At 37.6% G+C, this 26,045-nt stretch overlaps 1 protein-coding gene, 1 long non-coding RNA gene and 1 other non-coding gene across 18 annotated transcripts in view; 1 reads left to right on the top strand and 2 right to left on the bottom strand.

The window, feature by feature from the left end:
* LRCH3 (leucine rich repeats and calponin homology domain containing 3) overlaps window positions 1–26,045 on the top strand; it is a 144,221-nt gene that overhangs the window by 44,729 nt on the left and 73,447 nt on the right. For all 14 annotated transcript variants that reach the window (XM_045185982.3, XM_024578226.4, XM_045185986.3 and 11 more), the window contains exons 2-4: window positions 16,798–16,942; window positions 19,811–19,937; window positions 24,980–25,085. In XM_045185982.3, the coding sequence (XP_045041917.2) occupies window positions 16,798–16,942; window positions 19,811–19,937; window positions 24,980–25,085 (378 nt within the window). The remainder of the gene's footprint in view (window positions 1–16,797; window positions 16,943–19,810; window positions 19,938–24,979; window positions 25,086–26,045) is intronic.
* The window catches only part of LOC139440696 (uncharacterized), a 72,402-nt gene that overhangs the window by 23,234 nt on the left and 23,123 nt on the right, over window positions 1–26,045 (bottom strand). The gene's annotated exons all lie outside the window — the stretch shown is intronic.
* On the bottom strand, window positions 7,219–7,325 carry LOC112320710 (U6 spliceosomal RNA). Its single transcript, XR_002976428.1, has one exon. It is a non-coding gene; the product is annotated as a U6 spliceosomal RNA (small nuclear RNA).

Raw genomic sequence — 26,045 nt, 5'->3', positions numbered from 1 at the left:
CATGATATATTCCTTAGCCAACATTTTTCTCATATTTTTATCAGGCCAAAATAGGCGTTTTCCACTTTGCTTAACTGAATAATATATCCAAGGGCTGGGCCAAGATTGGTATAGTTGTTGGCTCTTATCATTAGCAAAAGAAGAAAACATAATGGCTAGTGAAAAACCTAGGCCACATTCAGGATATGATGTATAGAAGTAACTAAAGCTTAATTGTAAAGTCATTTTTTATCCAACTTGTGGCTTTTTACAATACTTTGCAAATCTCAATTGAGCTTCCAGTCTGGAAAACAGCCTGGGATTGTCTACACTGGCACAGACATAGAAATTTAGGAGGTTTGTGTGACATTAACTAATCATATCTGTATGGGTGAAATCAAACTGGTACATGATGACTAAACTGAGTTCATATAAGAAATGCAAGATTTAACATAAGAAAGTCAATTTAACTTCCATTAAGAGAATAATGTTTTAATGACCACAAAAATATTCACTGATGTATAAAAGAATAGTGGACTAAAGAGTAAAATTAGCCTGTTGTTGAGTACAGAGTAAAATTAGTGCGGACTTCAGAGCAAAGGGTAGCTGGTTTGATTCCCAAGCAGGGCACATGCCTGGGTTGCCAGCCAGATCCTTTGTAAGGGGCACATGAGAGGCAAACACATATTGATGTTTCCTTCCCTCCCTACCTCCTCCTCTATAAATAAATAAATAAAATCTCTTTTTTATAAAAGAGTAAAATGAATTCCAAATTAATGTAATAAAAGACAGAAATTCTATGATCAGACTTCCAGCCAAGATGTAGGCATAGGTAGATACACTTTGCCTACTTGGCACAAGCGAAAGAAGAACAAATTTAAAAACAAAAAATAACCAGAACTGTCAGAAAATCGAACTGTATGGAAGTCTGACAACCAAGAAGTTAAAGAAGAAACATTCAACCAGACTGGTAGGAGGGGCGGACACAGGCAGCCTGGGTGGAGTGGACATAGAACAAGGCAGTGGTTGGAGGACCAGGGCAGGCAAGCAGTGGCTGGCGGATGAGGTGGTCTCACATTTGCATACACATAACCTGGGAGGAACAATTGGGAGTGAGACACACTGCGCCACCCAGGGTTCCAGCGCAGTGAAATAAAGCCTCAAAACCTCCCACTGAAGAAACCTGTGTGAGTTGCAGTGGCGGGAGAAACTCCCAGCCTCACAGAAGAGTTTGTTGGAGAGACCCACAGGGTCTTAGAACATACACAAACCCACCCACAAGGGAATCAGCACCAGAAGGGCCCATTTTTTTTATTGTGGGCAAGTGACTGAAAGCAGGGCGAGAGCCGAGCAAGCACCATTTTTCCCTCTCTGACCCCTTCCCCACATACAGTGCAATAACCCAGCAACATGGTTTATCCCGCTCTGGCAAATACCTAAGGCCCCCTACTATGTAACAGAAGCGCAAAGACGAAAAAATAAGGCCCAAATGAAACAGATCAAAGCTCCAGAAAAAATACAACTGAGTGATGAAGAAATAGCTAGCCTCTCAGATGGAGAGTGCAAAAAACCTGGTAATCAGGATGCTCACAGAAATGGTTTTGTATGGTCACAAAATATAGGAAGAAGTGAAGGCTGTGCAAAGTGAAATAAAGGAAAATGTACAGGGAAGCAATAGTGATGTGAAGGAAACTGGGACTCAATCAACGGTGTGGACAAGAAGGAAGAAAGAAACATCCAATCAGAAAAGAATGAAGAAACAAGAATTCAAAAAAAAAAAAAATGAGAAGAGGCTTAGGAACCTCCAGGACAACTTTAAACGTCATAACATCCTAATCATAGGGGTACCAGAAGGAGAAGAGGAAGAGCAAAAAATTGAAAATTTATTTGAACAAATAATGAAGGAGAACTTCCCTAATCTGGCAAAGGAAATAGACTTCCAGGAAGTCCAGGAAGCTCAGAGAGTCGCAAAGAAGCTGGACCCAAGGAGGAACACACCAAGGCACATCACAATTATATTCCCCAGGATGAAACGGAAGGAGAGAATCTTAGAAGCAGCAAGAGAAAAGGACACAGTTACCTACAAAAGACTTCCCATAAGACTGTCAGCTGATTTCTCCAAAGAGACCTTACAGGCAAGAAGGGGCTGGCAAGAAGTATTCCAAGTCATGAAAGGCAAGGACCTACATCCAAGATTACTGTATCCAGCAAAGCTATCATTTAGAATGGAAGGGAAGATAAAGTGCTTCTCAGATAAGGTCAAGTTCAAGGAGTTCATCATCACCAAGCCCTTATTATATGAAATGTTAAAGGGAGTTACCTAAGACAAAGATGATCAAAAATAGGAACAGTAAAAATGACAGCAAACTCACAGTTATTAACAACCACACCTAAAACAAAAACGAAAGCAAACTAAGCAAACAACTAGAACAGGAACAGAACCACAGAAATGGAGATCACATGAAGGATTCTCAACAGGGGAGTGGGAGGGGGAGAGAGGGGGGAAAAGGTACAGAGAATAAGTAGCATAAGTGGTAGGTAGAAAATAGACAGGGGTAGGGTAAGAATAGTATAGGAAATGTAGAAACCAAAGAACTTATATGTATGATCCATGGACATGAACTATAGAGGGGGAATGTGGGAGGGAGGCGGTTCGCAGGATGGAGTGGAGTGATGGGCGGAGGGAATGGGACAACTGTAATAGCATAATCAATAATTTTTTTTTAAATAAAAAGAAAGTATGGGAAATGTAGAAGCCAAAGTCTTATATGTACGACCCATGAACATTAACTGGGGGGGTGAGGGGGTGACATGCGGGTTGGAGGCAGTTTGCAGGGCAGAGGGGAACAAAGGGGGGGAAATGGACAACTGTCATAGCATAATCAATGAAATATACATTTTTAAAAAAGGAAATAGGTCAAGGAGCTTATCACCTCTCTTTTTTTCTGGGAGTTTTATCGTTTCATGCCTTATATTCAAATCTTTGATGCCATTTGTAGTAAATTTTTATATATGGTATAAGATAGTAGTTGAGTTTTCTTTTCTCTCTTTCTCTTTTTTTCTCTCTTTCTTTTCTTTCTCTGTCCACTTTTCTCAACACCGTTTGTTGAAAAAGCTGTTCTTTTCCCATTGTATATTCTTGGCTCCTATGGTATAAATTAGTTTATCTTTTTAGTTGTTGGTTCGTTCCTAGACTTTTTGTTTTGTTCCATTGATCTATGTGTCTGCTTTTATGCCAATACCATACTGTTTTTACTTCTGGTAAAGATGGTGGCATAGGTAAACATGACTTGCCTCCTCACACAACCACAGTAAAATTACAACTAAATTATAGAATAAGCATTATTCAGAATCACCAGAAATCGAGCTGAATGTAAGTCCTACAACTGTGGAACGCAACGAGGTAGGTAGGATTGGTGGACTTGTGGAATAGGCTGGTCCCACACCCACAGTGGTGGATAAAAATCAGGAGGGATATCTTGGGATCGAGGGTCCTAGCCGCAAACCAGGCCTACCAGCCCACGAAGATAAGTCCCCATAACTTCTGGCTGTAAAAAGTAGTGGAGATTGAGGCTGCGGAAGACAGTTCTTCATAAAGGGCCCATACACAGACTTACTCAGACCTACTTCTGAGCTCCAGTGCAGGGCAGGAGATTGAAAGAGCATCATAGATGTACGGGGTGGAACTACAGTGTCTGGCATCAGGGCAGGAGTTGGGTGGGGGCAGGTTTCTCCAAGACAGAAGTGCTGGCAGAGGCCATTATTCCTTTTCTGCGCTCATCTCCCACAGAGCCTGCCAGTGGGCACCATATCTGAGACTCCATCAACCTGGCTCACACTGGTTTACCCCACTCTGGTGATTCCCCAGTGCTCTGCCACACCCAATTTTGGGCCTACCCAAATTGTTTCCAGTGGCTTTTCAATATGAAAGGCTTGTCTTGGCTCATGCTTCAGATTTCCCTAAATTCTCTCAAACAAGCAGCACCTGGCCTCAGCGAGCCCTGTACCTCTTGCTAAGTGGCCCTGGGCCAGGCACTAGCAGTACCTGGCCTTGGTTCACAGCTTGGCCTTGCTTGGATGCCTCCAAACTTAAAACAAGTAAGAACCATCTGCTGATTACATTGTAGCTTCTGCCAGTTGTTTCCGGACAGAACACAGGTAGTGGTTGACTTTGGTATGTACCTCCTGAGAGGCTCCAGAGACTGTACACCCTGTGGACAGGTACAGACCATACTGGAGCACCATCACCCAACCACCTCCACAAGCAAAACACTCAAGGGGGTGGACTCAGTGGGCAGAACCCTATTGAGGTAAGTCCTGCTCTGTGGAGTCAGACCTGCATAGCTGATCCTCCACAGTGGTCAGAGGTTGCTGGCCACTGGTCACAGCTAGTTCTTGCACCTAATCAGCCTGGGAAATCCCTCCCATTGATCTGCCAAAAGCAATCAAGGCTCACTGCAAGAGGTACACAGCCCACACAGAAGCCGTACCTTGAGTACCCAGCTTAGGTGATAGTGAAGGCTGTACCACTGAACTCTACAGGACACCTACTATATTAGGGTATTATACCAAGCCTGGGAGTGGTAGCAGCTCTATCTAATACATAGAAACATAGAAACAAACACAGGGAGGCTGCCAAAATGAGGAGACCAGGTAACATGGCCCAAATGAAAGAAAAGAACAAAACTGCAGAAAAAGAACTAAACAAAATGGAGACATGCAATTTGCTAGGTGTAGAGTTCAAACCAGTGGTTATAACGATGCTCAGTGAACTTAAAGGAAGAGCAGATGAACTCAGAGGGAACTTCAACAGCATAAAAATAACATGGAAACCCTAAAAAAGAACCAGTTAAAAATGAAGGATACACTAACTGAAAATAACAATTTACAAGGAATCAGCAGTAGAGTGGATGAAGCCAAGAATCAAATCAGAGACTTGGAATATAAGGAGGCAAAAAACACCCAATCAGAACAGCAAGAAGAAAAACGAATCCAGAAAAATGAGGCTAGTGTGAGGAGCCTCTGGGACTACTTAAAGCATACCAAAATTAGAATCATGGGGATGCTAGAAGGAGAAGAGAGAGAGCAAGAAGTTGAACATCTATTTGAAAAAATAATGACAGGAAACTTCCCTAACTTGGTGAAAGAAGTAGATATACAAGTCACGGAAGCACAGAGAATCCCAAACAAGATGAGCCAAAAAGCCCCATCCTAAGACACATCATAATTAAAATGCCATAGGTTAAGGACAAAGAGAGAATCCTAAAAGTAGCAAGAGAAAAGCAGTTAGCTACCTACAAGGCAGTTCCCATAAGAATCAGCTGATTTTTCAAATCAAACTTTGCAGGCCACAAGAGATTGACAAGAAATATTCAAAGTCATGAAAAGCAAGGACCTATAATCAAGATTGTTCTACCCAAAAAGCCATCATTTAGAACCAAAGGACAGATAAAGAGCCTCCCAGACAAGACAAAGTTAAGGGAGTTCACCACCACCAAACCAGTATTATATGAAATGTAAAAGAGTCTTCTTTAAGAAGATCAAAAATATGAACAATGAAATGCCAATAAATACATATCTATCAATAATTTAATCTAAAAAGCAAAACAAACAAATAGAACAGAAACAGATTCATAGATACAGAGAACGATTTGATGGATGCCATATGGGAAAGCTGTCAGGAGAACGGTCACAAAAGGTGAAGGGATTGAGTACAAATTGGTAGTTTCAGAATAGTTATGGCGATGTGAAGTACAGCATGGGGAATATAGTAGCCAAAGAATGTACATGCATCACTCAAGGACATGGACTATGATGTGGGGATTGTTTGAGGGAGTACGGGTTCTGGGTGGAGGAGGGCAAAGGTGGAAAATTGGGACAACTAATAACCACAGTAAAATACGATTCAAATTAAAAATTAAATTTAAGAAATACCACACTTTTAATTACTATAGCTTTGTAATTTAGTTTGAAGGTAATCATAATGCCTCTAGTTTTGTTGTTCTTTCTCAAGATTGCTTTCCCTCTTCAGAAGGACTTCTTTTTTTGTTTGTTTTTTGGTTTCATACAAATCTTAGGATTATTTGTTCTATGCCTTTGAAAAAAGCCATTGAAATTTTGATTGGGATTGCATTCAGTATGTATATTGCTTTAAGTAGTATGAACATTTAAAAAATATTATTTTTTTCAATCAATGAACATGAAATATCTTCCCAATTATTTGTGTCTTCTTCAATTTCTTTCATTAATGTCTCACAGTTTTCAATATCATGTATTTCAACTCCTTGGTTAAATTTTTTTCCTGAGTATATTCTTTCTGATGCATTTGTAAACAGGATCAATTTCGCTTTCTGATAGTTTATTAGTATATAGAAATACAGTAGATTTTATGTATTGATTTTGTATCCTGCAACTTTACTGAATTTGTTTATTTTCACAGTTTCCTAATGGAGTCTTTAAGGTATCCTATACATAACATTATGTCATCTGGAAATAGTGACTGTTTTTTACTCCTTCTATCTAATTTGGATGCCTTTTATTTCTTTCTCTTACCTAATTGCTATGGCTAGGACTTCCAGTACTATGTTGAATAAAAGTGGTGAGAGTAGACATCTTTATCTTGTTTCTGATTTTAGAGGAAAGGCTTTCAGCTTTTTACCATGGAGTGTGATGTTAGCTGTGGGCTTCTACACATATAACCTTTAGTCTATTGAGGTATGTTCCCTCTATACCCTTTGTTGAGATTTTTAAAATCATAAATGGGTGTTGAATTTTGTCAAATGCTCTTTCTGCATCTATTGAGATCATTTGGCTTTTATCCTTCATTTTAGTAATGTGTTATATCACATTGGTGTGCTGAAGTTGAGCCATCCATGCATCTGTGGAATAAATCTCAGTTGATCATGGTTTGTAATTCTTCTAATGTGTTGTTGAATTTGGTTTCCTAATATTTTGAGGATTTTTACATCTATATTCAGCTGGGGTATTGAACTCTAATTTTCTTTAGTTGCAGGTTCCTTGTCTGATTTTGGTATCAGGGTAATGCTGGCTTCTTTAAATGAGTTTGGAAGAACTTCCTCTTCTCCTTTTTGGAAGAATTTGAGGATTAGTATTAATTCTTTCTTGAGTGTTTGACAAAATTCATTACTGAAGCTGTCAGATTCTGGTCTTTTGTTTGTTGGGAGGTTGTTTTTAATTTTTAAAAAAATTTTATTGTTCAAGTACAGTTATCTGCCTTTTAAAAATATGGAACGCTTCATGAGTTTGCGTGTCGTCCTTGCGCAAGGGCCATGCTAATCTTCTCTGTATCGTTCCAATTTTAGTATATGTGCTGCCCAAGCGAGCACTGTTGGGAGGTTTTTGAATAGTGATTTAATCTCATAGTAATAGATCTGTTCAGATTTCTTGTTTCATTAAGATTCAGTTTTGGTAGGTTGTATGTATCTAGGAATTTTTTCTTCCTTCTAGGCTGGCATATAATTGTTCATAGTAGTCTCTTGTGATCCTTTGTATTTCTCTAATATTAGTTATAATGTCCTCTTAATTTCTGGTGTTAAATCCTCTCTTTTTACTTACTGAGTCTAGCTAAAGGTGTGTCAATTTTGTTCATCTTTTGAAAGAACCAGCTCTTAGTTTCACTGATCTTCTTTACTGTCTTTTTAGTCTTTTTGTCATTTGTTTCTGTTCTAATCTTTGTTATCACCTTCCTTCTGCTAATTGTTTAGTTCAGTTCTTCATTTTTTAAGCTCCTTGAGGTGTAAAGCTGTGTTGTTGATTTGAGACTTTTCTTGTTTCTTAAGGTAGATATTTATAACTTCTTTCTTAGAAATGCTTTTGCTGCATCTTACAGATTTGGTATGTTATATTCCCATTTTTGTTTGTCTCAAAGTATTTTTTTAATTTTTATTTTTTAATTAAAATTTGTTAGGGATGACATTGGTTAATAAGATCATAGCAGTTTCAAGTATACATTTCTATGATACATGATCTGTATATTGCATTGTGTACCTACTACCCGAAGTCAAATCATCTCAAAGTATTTTTTTATTTCTCTTTTAATTTATTGACCCATTGGTTATTCTGTAGCATGTTAGTTGCTTTCCACCAAATGTGTGAATTTTCCAGTTTTCTTCATGCTGTTAATTTCTAGTTTTATACCATTGTTGTTGGAAAAGATACTTGATATGATTTCAGTCCTCTTAAATTTGTAAGATTTGTTTTGTGGCCTAATGTATGATCTGTCCTGTTAAATAAATGTTCCACATGCACTTGAGAAGAATGTGTGTTCTGTTGCTTTTGGATGGAATATTTTGTATATATCTTTAAAGTCAATTTAGTCTAACATGAATCTTAAGAGAAATGTTTTCTGCCCTGGCTGGTGTGGCTCATTGGATTGAGCACCAGCCTGCAAACCAAGGGGTTGCTGGTTCAATTCCCAGTTAGGGCACATGCCTGGGTTGCAGGCCAGGTCCCCAGTGTGGGGTGTGTGAGAGGCAACCGCATATTGCTGTTTCTTTCCCTCTCTTTCTCCTTTACTTCCCCTCTCTCTAAACATGACAAATAAATAAAATGTTTAAAAAAAGACCAATGTTTTCGTATTTATTTTCTATCTGGATGATATTTCCATTGATGTAAGTGGGATATTAAAATCTCCCAATATTATATTTACATCTATTTCTCCATTTAACTCTTAATATTTGCTTTATAATTTACGTGATTCTACATGGGATGCATAAATGCTTACAAATGTTATATTCTCTTGTTTGTTAATCCTATTATCATTATGTAACACCCATCTTTGTTTGTTATCACAGTCTTTGTTTCTAACTGGTCTTTGTTTTAAAGTCTATTTTGTCTGTTATAAATATAGCTACTCCAGCTTTCTTTTGGTTTCCATTTGCATGGATTATTTTTCATCCCTTCCCTTTAAGTCTCTGTGTCCTTGCAACTAAAATTAGTCTCTAGCCCTGGCTGGCGTTGCTCAGTGGTTGGAGCATCATCCAGTACACCAAAAGGTTGGGGGTTTGATTCCCAGTTAGAGCACGTATCTAGGTTTCTAGATCATTCTTAGGTTGGTGCACCTATGGTAGGCAACTAATAGATGTTTCTCTCTCTAAAATCAACAAAAATATTTTTAAAATAATGAAGTGAGTCTCTTGTAGCCCTGACCCACGTGGCCCAATTGGTTGGAGCATCGTCCCATGAACCAAAAGGTCGCAGGTTTGATTCTCAGTTAGGGCACAGGCCTAGGTTGCAGGTTTGGTTACTAGTCAGAGCACATATGAGGCAACTGATTGATTTTTCTCTCTCACATCAATGTTTCTCTCCCTCTCTTTCTCTCCCTTATCTTGTCTCTAAAATCAAGGAACATGTCCTTGAATGAGGATTAAAAAAAATGTGAGTCTCTTTAAACAGCATATAGATGGAGTCATTTTATCTATTCAGCCACTTTGTCTTTTTGGAGAATTTGATCCATTAACAAATAAAGTAATAATTGATAGGGTTGTACTTGTTGCTATTTCATTAATTGTTCACTGGCTGTTTTTTATGGTTTTCTGTTCCCTCTCTTGCTCTCTCATGGTTTCATGACCTCCTTTAGTGGTAAACTTACATCCCTTTCTCTTTATTTATTTTATGTATTTACTATAGCTTTTTGCTTTGTGGTTACCATGAAGCTTATCTATAACTACTTATATCTATAATGGTCTATTTTAACTTGATAACAATTTCAGTTTGATCCCATTCTAAAGCTCAACATTTTTACTTTCCTCCCTACTTTTTTTTGATGTCACATTTTATATGTTTTTAACTTATGTATTTCTTAACTTACTATTAAAATAAGTTTTACTACTTTTGTCATTTAACTTTCTAACTAGCTTTATAAATTATTAATCTACTACCTTTACTATATATTTACCTTCCCAGTCAGATTTACTCTTCCATATGTTCTGTTATTAATTAGTACTCTTTATTTTCAGCTTAAAGAAGAACACTTATCATTTCTTACAGAGTCAGTTTAGTGAGATGAACTCTTTGAGCTTTTGCTTCTCTGGAAAATTCTTTATCTCTTGTTTAATTCTGAATGATAATTTTCCAGGATTGAGTATTCATGATTGGTAGGGTTTTTGTTGTTGTTCTTTTCAGCACTTTGAATATATCATGTCACTCTCTTCTGGTCTGCAAAAGTTATGCAGAAAAAAATCTGCTGGTAGTCTTTTTTTAAAAGATTTTATTTATTTATTTTTAGAGAGAAGGGAAGGGAGGGAAAAAGAGAGGGAAAGAAACATCAGTGTGTGGTTGCCTCTCATGTGGCCCCCACTAGGGACCTGGCCTGCAACCCAGGCACGTGCCCTGACTAGGAATCGAACCCTTTGGTTCATTCACAGCCCATACTCAATCCACTGAGCTACACCAGCCAGGGCTCTGCTGGTAGTCTTATGGGGGTTTCTTTGTACTTAACAAGTTGTTTTTCTCTTGCTGCTTTTAATAGTTTCTCTGTCTTTAAATTTTGACAATGTAATTATAATGTACTTTGGTATTGGTCTCCTCGGGTTCATCTTAGGAATTCTCTGTGCTTCCCTGGACCTGGATGTCTGTTTCCTTCTCCAGGTTAGCAAAGTTTTCAGCCATTACTTTTTCAAACAAAGTTTTTGTTCTTTTCTCCTCCTCCTTCTTTGGAACCCCAAAATGCAATTATTAGTCTGTTTGATGCTGTCCTATAAGCCCCTTAATTTATCATCACTTTTTTTCATTCTTAGTTCTTTTTGCTGCTGATTGGGTGAGTTCCACTGCCTTGTCTTACAGTTGACTTATTTTCTATTCTGCTTCATCTCATCTGCTGTTGAACTCCTCTAGTGGATTTTTTTTTTTTCATTTTAGTTATTATATTTTTCATCTCAGTTACTTCCATTTAGTACTTTCTTATTTATAGTTTCCATCTCTTTGTTTAATTTGTCACTGTTCGTTTATTCTTTCTCACTAGATCAGTGAGGGTCTTTATGACTATCACTTTGAACTCTTTACCAGGTAAAAATTGCTTAACTCCATTTTATTAAGAGTTTTTTGTAAAGGTTTTATGTTATTCTTTCATTTGGGACACGTTGCTTTATTCCTTCACTTTGTTTGAGTCTCTGTGTTGGTTTCTATACAGTGGATGAAACAGTCTCCTCTCCTAGTTTTGAAGGAATGGTGCCATGTAGGAGGTGAACATCATCATTCAGCCTTGCTACAGCCCTGTTGTCTCTTAAACTTTTGTGCTTGTCCAAGCAGCCTATTTCATTTTTAATAGCTCCAAGTAGTTTAGGATGTGCTAAGACCTGTCAGCATCCCTACAGGGAGGATCTAAACACCAAGATTCAAGCTCTGTGGAATCCAGATCCATAGGCAGCAGCTTTTAAGAGTATGCAAATATATACAGTCCTGTTGGACCACAAGTATAAACCTCACTTGCTAGGTGATCTGGCAATGTTTCCTGGGTGGCAGTTGCAAAAATTGGGGTTCCAGATGAATGTGTAAGCTCTTTTCTGGGAGATACCATGGAGCTGAAGCAAGGCAGAGAGGGAGCACCAGGATGGTATCCAGAGCCTACATTCCTTGAGGGCAGCTCCATAGTCTACTATATGTATGCCAACCTGAAGTGTGCCTCTGTGGTCAAAGCTACAGGACAAATAAGCAAAGAATCTTTCTTTACAGAAGGACTGGGTAAGTGCCTCATTCTGCTACTTGCATAGTGCCCAGGTGATGGCCACCTGCTGAGAACTCTCTCTAGTTGCCACCACAGTCCTGTGGGAACCAGAGCCAGTGATCAAGGGGTGCTTGTGGGTGGCAGCTGCAAAAACAAGGGCACCAATTGGTAAAGCTTCCTTCCAGGAGACACTGGCACTCCGGAGTATGGCCAAGGGAGAGCAAGAATATAATGCCTGCTCTCCAAAGTCTGAGGAAAGGATTATAGTCACACCTTGAATGTGTGTTTAATTAGAAAGCTACCCTCAAGTTAGAGCTGTGATGATTAGCCATGAACCTCTTTCACAGAATGACAGAGCCTCTTGGGTCTGTTGCCTCTTGCTGTGCCCTGGGGTGAGAGCTGCTTAAAAATTCTTTATTAGTCAGTTGCCCATGAATGTATACCCCACTGTCAGCCAGAGACAGGCAATATAGAGTGTCCCCTGTTACCAACTGCCAGAATTGGGCCACTAGGCAGAGGTATGAGCTCCTTTCTGAATGACACCGATTATTACAGACTGATGAGACCAGAAATGCGAGCTCCCCTAGTCTCTAGAGCCAAGCAATCGAGTCATTCCCCGGGCAGCACTGCAAAGATGGGCCACCAGATGCATGTAAAAGCTCCCTTCTAGGAGATATTGGTGCTGTGGAGCATAGCAATGGGAGAGTGCAACGATGGCTCATGTCAGTCTCTTGTCTCCAGAGAGTATTCCAGCAGAGTCCTATATGTGTATGTTAAATTAGATGCCTGCCCCTAGGCCAATACTTTAATAAAAACAGGTCAACCTCCTCTGAGCTGTGCCCTGGAGCAGGTAGGTCCAAGCTCAGAACATGAGCCCTGTTGATTTTCAAAGCAGATGTTTTGGAGACATATCTCTCAAATGCAGTTCCTAAAAGTTGAGGTGCGTGATGTAGACTTCAAACCTTTCACTTCTTTTATTTTTTTTATATATTTATTGAATATGATATGACAGTTGTCCCATTTCCCACCCCCCTCACTCCACTCCATCCTGCCCACCCCCTCCCTCCCACATTCCCCCCCTATAGTTCATGTCCATGGGTCATACATATAAGTTCTTTGGCTTCTACATTTCCTACACTATTCTTACCCTCCCCCTATCTATTTTCCACCTATCATCTATGCTACTTATTCTCTGTACCTTTCCCCCCCTCTCCCCCTCCCACTCCCCTGTTGATAACCCTCCATGTGATCTCCATTTCTGTGGTTCTGTTCCTGTTCTAGTTGCTTGCCTAGTTTGCTCTTGTTTTTGTTTTAGGTGTGGTCGTTAATAACTGTAAGTTTGCTGTCATTTTTACTGTTCCTATTTTTGATCATCTTTTTCTTAGGTAACTCCCTTTAACATTTCATATAATAAGGGCTTGGTGATGATGAACTCCTTGAACTTGACCTTATCTGAGAAGCACTTTATCTTCCCTTCCATTCTAAATGATAGCTTTGCTGGATACAGTAATCTTGGATGTAGGTCCTTGCCTTTCATGACTTGGAATACTTCTTGCCAGCCCCTTCTTGCCTGTAAGGTCTCTTTGGAGAAATCAGCTGACAGTCTTATGGGAAGTCTTTTGTAGGTAACTGTGTCCTTTTCTCTTGCTGCTTCTAAGATTCTCTCCTTCCGTTTCATCCTGGGGAATGTAATTGTGATGTGCCTTGGTGTGTTCCTCCTTGGGTCCAGCTTCTTTGCGACTCTCTGAGCTTCCTGGACTTCCTGGAAGTCTATTTCCTTTGCCAGATTAGGGAAGTTCTCCTTCATTATTTGTTCAAATAAGTTTTCAATGTTTTGTTCTTCCTCTTCTCCTTCTGGCACCCCTATAATTCGGATGTTGGGACGTTTCAAGATGTCCTGGAGGTTCCTAAGCCTCTCCTCATTTTTCCGAATTCTTGTTGCTTCATTCTTTTCTGATTGGATGTTTCTTTCTTACTTCTGGTCTATACCGTTGATTTGAGTCCTGGTTTCCTTCCCGTCACTATTGGTTCCCTGTACATTTTCCTTTATTTCACTTAGCATAGCCTTCATTATTTCATCGAATTGGCAACCAAATTCAACCAATTCTGTGAGCTTCCTGACTACCAGTGTTTTGAACTGTGCATCTGATAGTTTGGCTATCTCTTTGTCGATTAGTTTATTTTTTCTGGAGCTTTGATCTGTTCTTTCATTTGGGCCATTGTTTTTGTTTTGTTTTGTTTTTTTGTCTTGGAGTGCCTGTTATATAAAGGGGCGGAACCTTAGGTGTTTACCAGGGCGGGGCAACCCATGTCTCTGAGCTGTGATGCTGTATGTGGGGGACAGGTCGGAGAGGGAACAATGGCACTTGCTCTGCTCTCTGCTTGTTTTCAGTCACTTCCCCCACTACCCACAAGCAAAGTGGGCCCTTCTGCTGCTGATTCCCAAGTGGGTGGTTTTGTGTATGTTCTAGGACCCTGTGGGTCTCTCCAGCGAACTCTCCTTGAGGCTCGGAGTTTTCTCCCACTGCCGCCTCAACCCCCACAGGTGTTTTCAATCAGAGGTTTGCAGCTGGAGCCCTGGGGTCTCTTTTGCTCCCCCTTTGTTCCTGCCAGTTTTTCTGCTCGGGAATGTGGGACTGCCGGGTCCGCCAGCTGCTGCCTTGCTGGCCAGTTGCAGCCTTGCCCACCCTGGTCCATAGTCCACCGCCTCCCTGAGTCCGCAAACTGCCCTATTTTCCGTCCTGGTCCTCCAGCCACAGCCTTGCTACAAGTCCTCTCCTCTCAGGCTGCACATCTCCGCTTCTCCTACCAGTCTGGATGAATGTGTCTTTTTTAACTCCTTAGTAGTCAGACTTCCATACTGTTCAATTTTCTGTCAGTTCTGGTTGTTTTTTGTTTTTAAAATGTCCTTCTTTTGGTTGTGCGAGGAGACACAGTGTGTCTACCTATGCCTCCATCTTGGCTGGAAGTCTAATTTCTTTCTTTTATTCAACTTTTAAAATTATACAAAGAAAATTTAAATAAGAATTGACAAAAGAATTCTCATTGTACTTTGTACTAAAGAAGTGATTTACAAAGTGGTTTTGTAGGAAATCTTTAGTTTAGTACTTAACGGTCTCTGTTACTTGGGCTTTTTCCTAATGATGGCATTTTGGCATAATGATAGACTTTCCCAACTTCAGTTAGTTGCCATCACTTCAGAATAAAGCAGCTCTGGAGCTCACAGGCTAGTGGGTCCTGTATGGGGTCTGTGAGTCTGTGATCCGAATGAAAACAGGAGGCCAAAGTCTATGGGGCAATTATTAAAACTTGAGTCCTCAGAAATAGCTGTGCCTGGAGGAATGGGGTAGCTGGAGGTGAAGGAAGTCATTTCAGAGCATTGTAGAGGTTGCTCCCCTTATTTTGGTATTAATTCTAGCAGTTTGACCTGAGCTCTAAGGATGAGGCAAGGTATGAATTGGCAGTGGAGAATAATTCTCTTATAGGAACTCCATCATCAAGAGAGAGGATTAACAAAGATTATATCTAGAACAAGTGTGTTCAGTGAACTAGAACTGTTGTAAGAGGTCACGAGTTCAACAAGCAAAACAAAACAAATTATTAATTTGTGGAGAGGATGATTATTGTTGAGACTCAAATTCATGGTCTTGGGACATTATGTAGAAGAGTATATCAAAACAGAAAAAAATACAAAGGAGAGGGAGCACACTGAAGAGATGTAACAACTAAAGATAAAAAAGAGGAGAATTTCTCTGATTTAAAGAAGGATTGAAAAAGCCTACTGAGTTTCAGACTCTAGAGTGTTAGGGATGGTTTAGAGACAAATAAGCTGCTTATACAGGAAAAATGATCAGATATGTGCTGAGCTACTCAGTGTGACACTGGAAACTAGAAGGTAGTTAAATAACATGTACATATTACTATGAAAAGAACTGTAGTTGTTCCTACCCAAAATATCATTCACTTGTTATGGTGAAAGCAAGATATGCAGGACTAGGTCCTCTATTAGATAGAGGGAAAGTTCTCAGTAAAGGATTCTCACCAAATAATTCCCAGCAAAGACTTTAAGGTAGGGCAGAAGCAGAGAGAAAACAGTAGTGAGCAGATGAATTTCACAGTATATTTTATTAAATCTAAATGGGTAGTGGTAGACTGTATTTCAGCCCATTTCTCTGTCCTTTGCATTTCCTGAAACTTTGCAATTGATCCAGAAGCTTGATTAGACTAGGTTCTTGTCCCGTTAACAGGACTGTAAGTGATGTTCTATTCTTTAGTGGGAGGCATATAATTTCTGATTGCCTCTTTGTAAAGATAACAGCCATTAATACTCAATTCTAGATCCAGTAATTTATTGAGGGTTGCAAAATGGTTATATTCTACCATTATTTTTCATTTACAGCTAAAACATATATAGATGCATTCCTTTTCTCTTTGGATACTCAGTGATACATATAAGGGACACAAGATAAATGTTTGAATTTTCCCCTTTATCAGTTTACAAAATAATTAATTGGTTCTTTGTTAGCTTTTGGGGGTGGAGAGGGGATGTGTCATTAAATGCTTGTATGATTCAGTATGTGTAATAGCTTTCAATCTATTACAATTATTATCTTTATTGAACCTCAAATTGTCTCATTTTTGGCCAGTGGGAGCAAAGGTGGTTCCTGAGTTCTGTGACATAACCCTAGTCATCTTGACCGGTAAAGAAAGGAATAGTATTTTTTGTCTGGTTTGGTTTTGCTTTGCTCTTTAAAAAATATCAGGATGTTGTCTGTGCTTTTTTGAAAGCAGATTTTAGGGATCCATTTGTTTCCTTGGATACTTGGTACTTAGTATGACCTTTGAAGTAATTTGTAAGGCAGATATGCCTTAGAATTTTGTGTTACTTGCAAAGAATAATGGTTTTATGTTGTATATGGGGAGACACAAAAGGAATCAGCATTTCCCAGCAACAGGTGTAGGGGCATGAGTTAAAATGGTTTATTCAATTAATAAATATTTGAATATTTATTCTGGATCAATCTTTACAATAGGAACTCTTGGTAATTCAAACATTCACAAAACCTGCCTATTTAACATTTCAATAAGATAAGTAGCAAGGATTGATTTTAAACTTAATTTATTTTTTCTTTCAGATCTATCACGAAATCGCCTCTCAGAAATTCCCATAGAAGCATGTCACTTTGTTTCTCTTGAGAATCTCAACTTATACCAAAATTGTATTCGGTATATACCAGAGGCAATTCTAAACCTACAGGCTCTGACATTATTAAATATTAGGTAAGATGTTTCTGTTTTTTTAACATTTGGTTTTATGTAGCCTTTTCAAATTTCTGTTTCCTTTCACTGAATTTTATATTACCTATTCATATCAGCAATTTCTGTATTCATTCTTAGGCTAAATTAACAGTATTTCATCTGTCTCTCTAGTTTTTCCTGCTGTCTTTGCAATCATGGATACACTCTAATAGCCATTAGCCTAGTAGGCTTGCAGCAGGCTTGTAGCAGTGGTTCTGCAATTACATTTTGAGACTAGTAGACTTGAAATTACTTTGTCTGGTTCTTCTGATTATGTACTTTTGTGTCGTCAGTTCTGAACGTATAAATACATCAACTCATCTATTCCATTTTTTCATATCTTACAAGAATTCTTCTGTTACTTTATTATAAAAGTTATACGTGACTTCCAGCCAAGATGGAGGCATAGGTCGATACATTTTGCCTCCTTGCACAACCAAAAGAAGGACAACAATAAAATTAAAAACAAAAAACAACCAGAACAGTCAGAAACTCGAACTGTATGGAAGTCTGACAACCAAGTAGTTAAAGAAGAAACATTCATCCAGACCTGTAGGAGGGGCAGCGACAGGAAGCCAGGGTGTAAAGGAAGTGCAGCACAGTGGCGGCTGGCTGACCAGGCGGTCCCACATTTGCGTGCTGATAACCCAGGAGGAACAACTGGGGAGCAAGACGGACCACACAACCCAGGGTTCCAGTGTGGGAAAAGCAAGCCTCAAAACCTCTGGCTATAAAAATCTGTGGGGATTGTGGCAGTGGGAGGAACTCCCAGTCTCACAGGAGAGTTCGTTGGAGAGACCCACAATGTCCTAGAGTGTACACAAGTCTACATACCTTGGAATCAGCACCAGAAGGGCCCAATTTGCTTGTGGGAAGTGAGGGAAATGACCGCAAGCCAGTTCAGAGTCGAGCAAAAGGCATTGATCCCTCTCTGACCCCTCCCCCACATATTGCACCACAACACAAGGAAGTGGGCTGCCCCGCCCTGGCAAATATCTAAGCCTCCACCCTCTACAAAATAGCAGGTGCGCCAGGACAAAGAAACATGGCCCAAATGAAAGAGCAGATCAAAACTCCAAAATATAACTGAGCAATGAAAAGATAGAGAACCTGTCAGATGTAGAGTTCAAAACACTGGTAATCAGGATGCTCATGGAAATCATTGAGTTAGGCGGCAAAATTTTAAAGGAAGAAATGAAGGCTATACAAAGTGAAATAAAGGAAAATATACAGGGAACCAACAGTGAAGGGAAGGAACCGGGACTGAAGACATTGATTTTGAACAAAAGGAAGAAATAAACATCCAACTGGAATAGGATGAAGAAACAAGAATTCAGAAAAATGGGGAGAGGCTATGGAACCTCTGGGACAACTTTAAACATTCCAACATCTGAATCATAGGGGTGCCAGAAGGAGAAAAGGAAGAGCAAGAAACTGAAAACTTATTTGAAAAAATAATGAAGCAGAACTTCCCCAATCTGGCAAAGGAAATAGACTCCTAGGAAGTCCAGGAAGCTCAGAGAATCCCACAGAAATTGGATTGAAGAAGAAACATACCAAGGCACATCATAATTACATTAGCCAAGATTAAAAGATAAAGAAGAGGATCTTAGAAGTAGAAAGAGAGAAGAGACAGTTACCTACAAAGGAGTTCCCCTAAGAAAGTCAGCTGATTTCTCAAAAGAAACCTTGCAGGCAAGAAGGGGCTGGCAAGAAGTATTCAAAGTCATGAAAGGCGATGACTTATATCTAAGATCACTCAATCCAGTAAAGCTATCATTTAGAATGGAATGGCAAATAAAGCGCTTCCCAGATAAGGTCAAGTTAAAGGAGTTCATCATCACCAAGCCCTCATATGAAATGTTAAAGGGACTTACGTAAGGAAAAGATGATCAAAACTGTGAACAGTAAAATGACAACAAACTCACAACTGTCAACAACTGAACCTAAAAAACCCCCAACAAACTAGGCAAACAACTAGAACAGGAACAGAATCACAGAAATGGAGATCACATGGAGGGTTATCAGTGGCGTGTGGGCATGGGCAGAATGGGGGAAAATGTACGGGGAGTAAGAAGCATAAATGGTAGGTACAAAATAGACAGGGGGAGGTTAAGAATTGTATGGAAATTGTAGAAGCCAAAGAACTTATATGTATGACCCATGGACATGAACTAAGGGCGGGATTGCAGGAGGATAGGGTAGGGGGTATAGGGCAGAGGGAAATAAAGGAGGAAAAAATGGGACAACTGTAATAGCATAAGCAATAAAATATACTTTAAAAATAAAAATAAAAGTTATAAATGTTCATTGAAGAAAATTAGCTAATGAAATATCCTTTTGAAATATTTTTACATGTAATCATTTTATTGTGCAGTTGACATACTCATTTTGCATTTCATTATATCTTTAGCGATGATGTGGGACATAGATTACAAACACTTTTATGTTTATAACTCTTTGGAAAGAAGAGAATGATAGTTACTACCCTATTTTTAAGTCATTTTCTTATATAAATTCAACTTCATTAAAATAATATTTTGAGCACTTTATTACTGGCAAAGGTGTTTTATGGTACAAGAGCCCTGTAAGACAGGTAGAGGAGATGCTAAGATTCTCAATTTACAGATGAGGAATCTGTGTAAGATGCAGATAGGTTAAATGTTGCACCTAAAAATTAGAAAGTTGACAAGTAAGGAAATGTAGGCTAGAACTCAAATCTAAAATCCTGTTTGTTCCTTGTAAGACTTAAATGTTTGTTATTTCAGTGAGTAGAGAATGGCAAAGATGGAATATTTTTTCTTAAGTAGTGAGCCCTGACTCTTCTCTGTTTTTCCTTACCCATTGTAGTCGGAACCAACTGTCAACACTGCCAGTACATTTGTGTAATTTACCATTGAAAGTCTTAATTGCTAGTAATAACAAATTGGTCTCACTTCCAGAAGAAATTGGACATCTCAGACATTTAACAGAACTTGTAAGTTAATATTTTATGTTTTGATTGTCCCACATATATATGCCTATAGTCATACCATAATCTTTTATGTGGTGAAGATCCATTATTAAGGTGTGTTTTGAGTTATTTTCAGGTATTCATAATGAAGTTTCACTGATGGGCCAGTACTCAAGTGCTTCAGCATAGAATTAAGGAACTGAAAGTACAAGTCTATCAGGCTCACACGGAATGGGCAAAGGCCATTAGAATTAGGTTCTCACTAGTATTAAGTGATTTCTGTGTTACTGAACTTCTGAGGTATAAGTTAATGAGTCATTTGAACTTTTCAAATTAAATCTTGTTAATAACATCAATATTCTGATTTTTGGTTAACCCCTATAGGGAAATGGAGGTTTATATATTTTTTTCCTTACTTGCTATATACTCTGAAGAAAGCTTTATTACTGTCTTCTATTTCTAAGAATCTTAACCTTCCCCTACCACTCCTTGTTAATCTTGAGTACTTATGTTCCGGACATGGCAATAAGACTTTTCTCTTTTAATCACCACAGTAACATTATTAATTGAATACTATAATTATCATCACATTACGACTGAGGAAACTAGCACTCAGGTTATTTGCCCAAGTTTCCATAACTGAAGTAGAAATTGAAACATAGAGTCTGTGTTTCGTATTTCTGAAGTGCTCCAATATGATTATGCCCATTGAGATTTGGGAGTATATACCATGTTGGTTTATTAATAAAGATGAACATCATAAAAAATAAATACTGTACACATATAATCTAATTGGATCACTTATTAGCTGACCTTTTAAAGTAAATTATGAATATAAAAGGTCATATAAAAATTCACAAATACCTTAAACCTAGATATTAGACCACTGTTTATTTAGAGCCAATTAGATCTAGGAAATAGTCCAAAAGTTGATGTCTGTTGGTATTTTTTCAGAGCTTGGGTTAATAACATGAACTAGTAGTAAATTATACTCATGATTCAAATTCTGATTTTCAAGTTATTAAAATTTTCTGTTTCTACTTATTGAACCATAAATACTTAAAAGATAGTTATGTTTGCGAAAGATGCTTTTAGCTTTCTACCAAATGGGTGAATTGATAATCCTCAGTTATAAAAACAGCTTGTGGGAGGGTAAGAATTAGTAACCCTAAGACTCCTGGTTCCCACTTGACGGTCTTTCTGCAGTATCTTTATTAATTTTTTAGTGAAAGTAAATTGCTATTTCAACATACATATTTTCTGAGAGAAATACAGATTGCTATTACCTTCTGGCTCAAGCTCAATTTTCCTACCCTTTTAATTTCTTTTAGAACCTTTAACTTTGATGTCTAGAGCATTCAACTAGGAGTCTAGCCTCTGATTCTACTTCAGTTATTAATTGGTAGAAAAAATACAAAACAGGATTATTTTCTCTCAAAATATTTTGGGAAAATTTAAAAATAATATTTGAAGCTTATTGAATATTGTTTTTTTGTTAAGTTTATTCCTAGATATTTTATTATTTTGGTTGCATTTGCAAAGGAATTGTGGAGGTTTTTTTCCCTGAAGTTTCATTGGAAAGTAGTGGATTATTTTTAATGAAATAATTTTTTAAAGATTTAAAAAATTTATACTTGAGAGAGAGGGGGGAAGGAAGTGAAAAAGAGAGAAACATCAATTGGCTCCCTCTTGCACAACCAACAGAGGACCTGGCCCGCAGTCCAGGCATGTGCCCTGACCAGAAATCAAACTTTTGGGTTCCAGGGTGGCACTCAACCCACTGAGCCACACCAGCCAGGGCCAGAAAGTAGTGGATTTTTGTACAGACTTTGTATCCTGAAACTTTATTGTAGTTGTTGTTTCTAATAGTTTTTTGGTGGAGTCTTTAGGGTTTTCTATATACAGAATCATATCATCTGCAAAAAGTGACACTTTTTCTTCTTCATTCTCAAATTGGATGCCTTTTATTTCTTTCTCTTGGCTAATTGCTCTGATTAGGACTTTCAAAACTATATTGAATAAGAGTGGTGAGAGTGGCATTCTTGTCTTTTTCCTAATTTTAGAGGGAAAGCTTTCAGTTTTTCACCATTGAGTATGATATTGGCTGAGGGTTTGTCATTTGGCCTTTATTATGTTGAGGTACTTTCCTTCTATACCCATTTTATTGAGTGTTTTAATTATAAGTGTATGTTGTATCTTATCAAAATGCTTTTTCTGCATCAATTGAAAAGATCATAATCATTTTTGTGCTTTCTTTTGTCAGTGTGGCGCATCACATTGATCAGTTTGTGTGTGTCAAACTGTCCTTTGCCCCTGCAGTGAACCCACTTGATCATGATGTATTATTTTTTAATGTGGTGTTGTATTCGATTTGCTGGTATCTTGTTTAGGTCTTTTGCGTTGGTATTCATCAGAGATACTGGTCTGTAGTTTTCTTTTTCTGTGTTATCCTTGCCAGGTTTTAGTATCATGATTATGTTGATCTCATAAAAATATGTTAGAAAGTATTGCCTCTTCAATTTTTTAGAAGAGTTTGAATAGGGTAGGTATTAAACCTTCTTTGAATGTTTGTTAGAATTCAGTAGTGAAGCCAAATGGTCTTGGACTTTTATTTATTAGGAGGTTTTTGATGGCTATTTCAATTTTCTCACTGTTCATTAGTCTGTTCAGATTTTCAAATTTTTTGTGATTCAATCTAGGGAGGTTATATATTTCTAGGTACTTAATGCATTTTTTCTAGGTTATTCAATTTGGTGGCATACAGTCTTTCATAGTATTCTAGAATAATCCTTTGTATATCTGTGGTGTTTGTGGTAACTTCTCTTTCGTTTCTGATTTTGTTTATGAGTCTTTTTCTCTTTTTTTTCTTAGTGAGTATAGCTAGCCAGGGATTTGTCAATTTTATTAATCTTTTCAAAGAACCAGCTCTTTGTTGTATTTTTGAATAGCATTTTTGTTCTCCATTTCATTCAGTTTCGCTTTAATTTTTATTATATCCTTTCTTCTACTGGCTTTGGGTTGCTTTTGTTCTTCTTTTTCTAGTGCTTTAAGATTTAATGTTAGGTTGTTTACTTGGGATTTTTCCTCTTGTTTCTTTTTTGTTTAATTTAGTAGGGTGACATTGATTAATTGGGTCATGTAGGTTTCAAGTGCACATTTCTGTGATACATTACCTGTATATTGCATTGTGTGTGCCCACCACCCAAAGTCAAATAATCTTCTGTCACCATATATTTGTTCCCCTTTACCCTTTTCCCTCTGTTAACCACCGTACAGTTGTCTGTCTGTGTCCGTGAGTTTGTTTTATACCACACATATGAGTGAAATCATATGGTTCTTAGCTTTTTCTGACTAATTTTACTTAGCATAATATAATTAAGGTCCATCCATTTTGCTGCAAATGGCAGTATTTCATCTCTTCTCATGGCTTGGTAGTAGTATTCCATTGTAGGTATGTACCGTATTTTTTTAAAATTATTTTATTGTTGTTCAATTACAGTTGTCTGCATTTTCTCCCCACCCCAGCCAAACCCATCTCCCTTCCCTGCTTCCACCCTTCCCCTTGGTTTTGTCCCTGTGTCCTTTATATTAGTTCCTGTAAATCCCTCTCCCCACTGTCCCTTCCCCCCTCCCCTCTGGCTATTGTTAGATTGTTCTTAACGTCAATGTCTCTGGTTATATTTTGTTTGCTTTTTTCTTCTGTTGATTATGTTCCAGTTAAAGGTGAGATCATACGGTATTTGTACCGTATTTTGTTATCCAATCATCTATCCAAGGACACTTGGTCTCCATTTCTTCTTGGTCACCTTGAACAATGCTGCAGTGAACACAGGGGTGCATGTATCTTCACAAATACATGTTTTTGAGTTTTTCACGTAGATACCCAGGAGAGGGATTGCTGGGTCGTATGGTGAATCTATTCTTAGTTTTCTGAGGGACCAGCATGCTGTTTTTCATGGCAGCTATACCAGTTTACATTCCCACCAGCAGTGAATTTCCTACCCTTTAAATTTCTTTTACAAGAGCTCTTTTAACTTTGATCCCTAGAGCATTGGACTAAGTAGTCTAGCTGTAGATTCTACTTTTAGTTATTGGGAGAAAAAATAAAAATAGGATTATTTTCTCTAAAAATATTTTGGGAAAATTTAAAAACAGTGTTTAAAGCTTATTGAATTTTTTGATAAATTATCTTCTCTAATAGTAAGACTATTAATATTTTCTTTTTACTTCTATATTGGAGGAATTTTAAGTGTTAATATGACATCTTGCCACTTTTAATAACTAGACAGCTTCCTGCTGCTGCACATAGGTTTACAAATCATTGTGGCTGGTCTCAGAATTATGTAATCCTGGATATATCGGGGTTGGAGCCTAAAGTCAGTCTCTTTCCAGAACTAGTGGAATCAGAGTCAGGCTGTTACCAAGATACCAGAACGCCTATCTGATGTGTCTTGGAATTAGAGCAGATGCTAATAAGACAGTGTCTGTTTTTTCCACATCTTTTTGAGTTATGTGTACTTTATTATTTTTTCCTCACTTTCAGTTTGATAAGGAATGATTTGAGTTACCTTCAATGCATTTTTATATTATATTTTTGAATAGTTTAATTGGTATTTTGAAAATGGGATATTCTTTTAAATAATTTTATAACAACTTTTATTATTTTTTCTTCTAGTTTCTTTGGAACAATATAAAGTAAAAATATTGTCCTAAATAGATGTTTTTATATTTTTCCTATTTTTCTTTTCATCAACATTTTTATTTGATCTGATATTCTGTGCATTCTATATATCTTAAGTCATTTAATTTTAATTCTCATAAAATTAATGTAGATATATATGAAATGTATAGAATTAGTTAAAAGTCTGTACATTTTCATAATTAAATGCTACTACAAACTATGGAATTATTCTTGGGCACAGTCATAATGTTTTTACAACTAGTAGGGACTGCAAGTATTCAGTTTATCAATAATCATCTTGTTCCAACTTCATTTTATAGATAGTTTAAAGCATGCTAGTTTGGAATTTTAGAAGAATTCTTTACTTTGTATCTTTTTGAAATAGGATGTAAGCTGCAATGAAATTCAAACAATACCTTCCCAAATTGGTCATTTGGAGGCCTTAAGAGACCTTAATGTAAGAAGAAATCACTTAGTACATTTGCCTGAAGGTAAGAAATTGGGAAATAATTGTTTTATTATTGTTTGACTTTTTATTTTAAATATCTCTCAGACTTACAGGCAGAAGACAAAAATGTATAGAGTTACAGCCAATGTTTGAAATTTAATGGTCTATTTAATATTATCTCTTCCGTTGTGAATTTTAAAAGTTAGACTCTTCAGTGAAAGGTTCCAATAACTAATGACTACTGATTGTATTTTTAAGCCCTGTCAACTGCTATAATAGATAATTCAGGGTAGGGTCTCCGGAGGTTTTAGTAAGCATAACTACTTGGGAGACATACAACATATTTTTGATAAGGGGATAATTTCATATAATGAAAAACATTCCTACAGTTAGCTCTGACTTAAAAGTGGACTTGATTTGAACCTGATAACTTTATTCTTCACCGAAAATATTCAAATAGAAGCTAAATGACCATTTATTGGTGATGAACAGAGTAAGAGACTATAGTAGGAGACTGGTTATCTTGGGCTCTAAGCTCTGTTATTTGAATGATAAACATGATTAAACAAGGTAATTAAGTATAATTAGCAATCTTTTAAAAATACAAATTTATGAAAGAAAAAGCTATAAAAGAAAGTGAAAATAAGAAGAACCATTCTTTTATTAGATCAGATATTTCTTTAATTTTATTATAGAAAATTTCTCATAAGTAAGTGAGAGCACTGCACCCCCAGCTACAGCAGTCGTCAGCTCATGGCAACTCCTGCTTCATCCACACTCCCATCCGCTCCCCCTTACCCTGTCCTCTAGATTAATTTGAAACGACTTACAGAAATTCATCTGCAGATATTTCAGAATGTATATCAGAAAGGCGAGGAATATTTGAAAGGTATTTTTATGACATTGATTCTCTAGGTTCTTTGACAAAACATGACTTCTATTGTATAATAAATATCATGATGCTTTTATTTTATTGTTGAATCCAAATATTGATACCAGTTTG

Source organism: Desmodus rotundus, chromosome 2 (genome assembly GCF_022682495.2).
Source record: "Desmodus rotundus isolate HL8 chromosome 2, HLdesRot8A.1, whole genome shotgun sequence".
Classification (NCBI taxonomy): Eukaryota; Metazoa; Chordata; class Mammalia; order Chiroptera; family Phyllostomidae; genus Desmodus; species Desmodus rotundus.
The sequence above is the reverse complement of the archived record's forward strand: the minus strand, read 5'-3'. Positions and strand labels throughout refer to the sequence as shown.